Here is a 5,956-nt window from a genome sequence, read left to right as displayed (position 1 = left end):
AATTGTTTTCAGAGTCCAAAGGCATTTTAAACATTTGGCTAAGGGTGCAGAGTGTTGGAGTCATTGTGCTAGTTTGGCCCTGGCCCACATTGGGGGTATTTGGGGGTTAAGCACCCTACACACAGTGCAAGACAGATGGTGGGTCCTGCCCCTCCCGGAATATTAGGGGCAGACAGCATGGATACAGATCCCTGCTCAGCTCCCAGGTTAGTGTGGATGCTGACAGTGCCATGGTCTTCCCTTCTTACCCTGTACTGTGGGGTATGGCTATCTACAGTCCCCTAAATCTTCTCTTACGACTGGGGAGCCCTCCAGTGTGTATTACACTTTATAGACCCACCAGCCCTCAGAAACCTCCATTGGAAATCCCCAGTTGAAACCATGCCAGAGAAAGCCCAGCCCTTGGACCTGGTTCCTCTGGATCCATTCACCTAGATGTTTTATACTGATATAGTATTGCAAGGAGCATGCACTCACCAGCTCTTCTTTATTCTCAAAGGTGAGCAGGAAGGCAGTTTGAGAAATGCAGGAAGATTTACACTGTTCCCAAGTTCCTTTTTCAGGAGAAAAGAGATAGGACCTGTCCTCATGGGAAATCCACCGTGCTGGACACTTCTCCCCTGGAACAAACACACACCACAGATCAGTTGTCCCCACCCCCCCTCTCCTCTATGCTGGAGACATTGCTGTCAGAACCAGAGGGATGTCATGCCTGGCTTATTCCTTTACCCTCTATCTGGGGAAAGGAGCTGACGTCTTTTCCCCAGTACTGAGATGTGGGCAAGACCCAGGAACATGAGGCCCTGCCTGACAGGATCCAGCCTCAAAGTGAGATCAGGACAGTAATGACTGCTGGGGTTTGGGAAGTGGTTTTTGCTTCCTTGAAGGATTCTGAGAGGCCAAACAATTTTCCTGTCCTACAGCTGGATAAAGGCAAAATCCTGGGTATTTTCATCCCAGAACCACACTTTATTCTGTGTTGGGTCATTCAAAGGCTCCCACACTTTGAAAGTTTTCTGTTTAAATATTTACCTGTTTTAACATTTTTTCCCCCTAATCCTCCTTAATTCAAATGACACTTTATTTACACCCTGAAGGCCAAATCTTTTTTTTTTTTTTTATTTAATGTAATATCAAAACTTTTCTTTTGAACAAGGTTGCAACATTTTTTCCAACATTTCTTTGAATGTGAGAAGTTTGTAGCCATAATTCTGTGATCCTTACACAGAAACACTTTGTTGAATTGCAGTGGATCTGCATTTCCAGAGTAGAAAGTGGGCGGCCAGAAACTCTCTAGGGAAGCTCCACCATCTCCTATTGAGTGCATTGCCATCTTCAGGGCCAGGGTTAGGGCCACAGCTCAGGCTAGGTGGGAGGAAATCCATCCCCAGATGAATCTTTGGATTCTCTCAAGCTGAGAACAACAGAGAAGTGGAGTGAGTCAGGCGGGATGCAGGACAGTGAGGGCTCCATGTTCCTTACTCCTCCCTACAAGTGGGACCTCAATAAAACATCTCTCTGAGATTGTGAACATGCTGAAGGACAGGAGACATAAATGCAAAATATCCAGTCTCAAAAGATTGGAAAGCTGGGCTAACGCTAAATGGATGACGTTCAGTGCTGACAAGTGCAAGGTGCTATATTTTGGGAATACAAATAAAAAATCTAAATATAAAGTGGGTGACACCTGGGTGGATGGCAGCACTATGGAGAAGGCTCTGGGAGTCTAGGTAGATCACACACTCAGGATGAGTCTGCAGTGTGGTGCAGCTCCACAAATGGCAAATGTGGTTTACAGATGCATCAATAGAAGAATTAGGTACAAGACATGGGAAGTGATAGTGTCTTGACTCGGCACCGGTTAGGCCACTGGTTAGGGTATTGTGTGCAGATTTGGGCTTCACATTTTAAGAAGGATGTGGAGAAGTTAGAGGGTTCCAGAGACAGGCAACAAAGATGATGAAGGGGTTGGAAAACAAGTCATACAAGGAGAGGCCAAGGGAACTAGACATGCTCAGTTTGCAGAAAAGGCATTTAAGAGGGGACATGTTAGCAGTCTTCAGATACCTGAAAGGCTGTCACAAAGCAGGGAAACAACTTGTCTGTCTTGCTGGAAAGAGGAGGAGGCTGTGAAGCAACAGCTTGAAGTTGCAGAAAAATAGGTTTAGATTGGATATAAGGAAAGTCTTCTTCATTTAAAACAGTGAGACAGTGGAATATACTGCCAAAGGAGGTCATGGACTCTCAGTCACTGGAGTTATTTAAGAACTTGGGCAGTCACTGGTAGGGTATGATAGAGGCATAGCTAGACCTAGGTTCAAGTATACTCATTCCCCATGCTTGTGGGCTTTGCTGGTTGCCATATGGGGCTGGGAGGGATGCCTTCCTCAGAGACATTAGCTGCTGACTGGAATCAAGGCTGAGGATTTGGACTGCAAAGTGCCAGTGGTGCTGCTGGGACTTAAAGCTGGAGGTTGCTGGCTGGAGGGTCTTTCCCCTCCTCTCAAGGTCAGATGGATCACCATATCTGGGATCAGGAAGGAAAATGTTTACAGACTGGGCACGGGGTGGTTTGCTTTCCTCTGAAGCAGGGGCCATGACCCTCTTGCTGGGGATCTCTTCAGCATGTATAAATAACATTAGAGGAACAGGACATTGGCTTCTGTGGCCCTCTGCTTTATCTGTGCAAGGTTAGGGTGTTAAACCTAGTGCTTGTGTCAGGGTTGACAGCATAGTTTGCTAAGAGGTTAGACAAGGGATTTGTATAGGATGGTTTGGACAGGGGATGATGCTACCTCAGACAGGGGGGTTAGACTACATGACCAAAGGAGGTCCCTTTCCACCCTAGTTCTCCATTTTTAAAGCTCAACAGTATATTTAAGGAAGACAAAACTCCGCAGTAAAAGGACGGACTCCCAAATAAGTCTGGATCTTACCTGAGTGCGTGCATCTCCTGCTATTTCATCATTTACCTGTATCACGAGGCTGTTCCTCTGGCGTTCCTGAAAAGCCTGGCTTCTGGCCATGGCAGGATGTCAACAGCTGGGTGTTATTTCCCTTCTTTCGGCCTAGCTCTCGGCCCAGCTCGCTGACTGAAATTTCAGAAGATCACAACATTGTTACAACAGAGTTTCACAGATCCAACATTCTCTGACTGCAGTGACACAAAGGACCTGATTGTACTAATACAACAAAGAATTACTACTTGCAGAATTTTTTTCCTATCCAGCATTTTTTCCACTGGGGGAAATAATGGTTATTTCTCAATTGTAAGCCCTTCTGCAGAGCACTTCCATTTTGAGATCACACGTGCTGGAACTGTGGCAGGATGGCAATGGAAACCTGCCTGGTCTCCTGCTAACTCACCTTGCCGCATGCTTCCCTGCAATTTTCTGTCCAAATAGTTTGGCCTTAAACTGCATATTTGGAGGGTGCCACAAGGACCCAGGGCAGTTGATGTTGAGCTACCTACTGGCCATCCCTCCTTCCCTTCAGCCAAGTACATGCAGATCACCCTACATCTTTCTCCATATACTGCTCTCAGCCCTCTGACTGACATGCTTGGTGCATCATGGAAGTCAAATGACTTTAGTTGCATCACTGGAGATTTAGTGCAACACGGGCAACCAGCAATGGGGGCCCTGCTCTGTTACCGAGAGAGTGATAAATTGAGGACTGTGCCTCAACTGAGGCCGGAAGAGGTAGTCTGTGAGCTACAGGAGCAGATCTAGAGGGGTGCACTCGTGCACTTACACCTCCTTTTGAACTGTGCTCGACCCAACATTTAAAACCAACTTCCTGGCAGTGGCAACAGAATTTCTAATTAGGCAGTGTTGCCTAATTAGGCACTTGACTTCCTGGTTTATTATAATCTACCTGATCCTTTCTAAATATTTTGTTCTAGAAGTGTTAAGGACACTCTCTTCTTTTTACTGGTCCTGATGACCACTCAAGTTAGTCCCTGTGGGTGCTTTTCCACATACTCGGCATTTAGTCACAAAAAATGTTCCTGGTTTAATTGTGTTTCTTAGATTAAGATGGCTAAATAAGTAACACGGGCATGATTTACCACACAATGTCTTATTATGCTATAACTAGTAAAATGCACCAGGGGTCACATCAGAACAATTTTACTCTCCTGCCCTTTCAGTACTAGTTTACTGGCAGGTGGCCTCTTAGGACAAGAAATGCCCAGCATGACAGACAATGAGGGGCCCTGCTCTGGGCCCTGGAAGCTCACACATGAGGAAGGGCTGCAAGGCCTGCTCAGAGGGCAGTAGTCGCTCACACTTACCCTGGCCATTGTAGACTCTGAGTCCTATCATCAAAAGCAGGCACAGCACCTGGGCCCCTAGCGCCAGTGCAAGGGGCAGCCAAGAAGACGATGCCCTGGGAGACACTGACCCAAAAAGGGAAAGAAATGAACAGGAAGGTGATGAAAACAAACCACTTCTTACCCAAGAATTCAGGTCAGTCTGGAGCTCACGGGAACATTTCCAGCCTTAGAGCAGGACCCCACACAGCCCAGGAGCAAACCGCTGAGCAGACAGGTGCAGGGAGAGGACAGAGAGGAAGGGCTCTGCCAGCACCCAGGGCAGAGGTGCAGGTCAGGGGGCAATTCTGCTGCCCAGTGGGGAGGGGAGGGGGATGGCATCTCACCTCCTGGCTCCCCTCCCTGCAGCTGCTACTGCTGTGCCTGGTGCTGCAGCATCAATGGTCTGTGGCTGCTGCCCTGGGGCCTGGCAGGGGTATAGGTTTGCCAGGGGATGCCCCTGGTGTGCTCCCTCCTCCCCCAGGTGTGGGGCTGTGCCTCCCATGGCGAAGCCTCTGGGGTGGGGCAGAGAGGGTCCTCCCTCCCCCTCCACTGAGACACACTGCTTGGCATGGGGCTCTGCCTGCCCAGCTCCTCCAGGTGGGTGGTGCAGGGCTACCCTTGTCATGACCAGGACTCCTGTAGGGAGGGGTCATCCCGGTCCCCCCTCTAAGTCAGCACCCAGGGCTGGTGCCTCACACATCCACCCTGAGTTACACTGTTGGGAATGGAGACCAAGGAAGCCAGGAAGCTGGGAGAACGTCTGGGCAGATGTGTGAGGGAGGTGCCAGAGCTGGAAGACAAGCATGTCCTGCTCCTGGCAGCCCATGGGTAGGGCTGGGTCCTGCACCTGGCAATGGAAACTCTTAGGAAACAAATTTGCATGGGGAAGCCCCAGATACATCTCCCATGAGTGTCAAGTGCACTAGGGGGAAAGAACCAAGGCATCCTTTATGGGAAGGACAATAATGGGTTCAGTGGATTCAAAGCCTGTAATAGGTGATAGAGGAGGGCCCCAGGGCTACACTGTGAGGAGGAGCTGAGCTGCTGTAGTCATGTCCATCACTTTCGGGAACATACACTAAGAAAAAGGGAGCGAGTGACCAGCACTGAGGGAGGGAGCAAGGCTGTTTTCTTTCTATCGTGCTGTGATGTGACAGAGGGGAACTGGGAAAGCTGGGCTCTAATCCAAGCTGAGCTCATGTTTTTGCCCCACAGACCCCTTTACCCACATGGTACCTCTGTGCCCAGCAGGCAGATGAGTCTGTCTCTGCATCTTTGGAGAAGTTCCCAACCGGAGGTGTGATGAGAGGTCCTCCTGTCCCCTCGTTCCCAGTGGGGTCTAGCAGAGACGGGTAAGACTCGGCTGAAGTGCATTCAGGAGTGGGACTTGAGGAGGACTTACTAGATCTTTGAGCAACTTCAACGCTGAAATGTAGCGGCTTAGACTTACAGGTGGGAGGGAAAATTTTACCCATCATAAGAAAGAACATTATGATTTCAAACAGGTTTCTAGTCTGCATCTGGGCAAGGCAGGATGATTTTCAAAATATCTCATAAAATAGACAGAAGTGAGACTGAGAGACAGACAGACAGAAAAAAATCCCCCTGAAGTCGCAGCAACCTGGGCCTTCCCCTGGGACA

At 48.8% G+C, this 5,956-nt stretch overlaps 1 protein-coding gene across 1 annotated transcript; it reads right to left on the bottom strand.

Annotated features, from left to right (window-relative positions):
• Window positions 1-477: 477 nt before the first annotated feature.
• On the bottom strand, window positions 478-5,588 carry LOC112548672 (C-type lectin domain family 1 member A-like; the record flags this gene model as incomplete). The annotated part of the gene is made up of 4 exons (XM_025195083.1): window positions 5,552-5,588; window positions 4,295-4,399; window positions 2,973-3,092; window positions 478-620 (listed from the first exon to the last, which is right to left on the bottom strand). Coding segments are annotated over exons 1-4 (405 nt in total), but the record flags the coding sequence as incomplete, so codon positions are not given.
• Window positions 5,589-5,956: the final 368 nt, after the last annotated feature.

Source organism: Alligator sinensis, unplaced genomic scaffold (genome assembly GCF_000455745.1).
Source record: "Alligator sinensis unplaced genomic scaffold, ASM45574v1 scaffold1379_1, whole genome shotgun sequence".
Taxonomy (NCBI): domain Eukaryota; kingdom Metazoa; phylum Chordata; order Crocodylia; family Alligatoridae; genus Alligator; species Alligator sinensis.
This window is presented reverse-complemented; position numbering and strand designations above follow the sequence as displayed.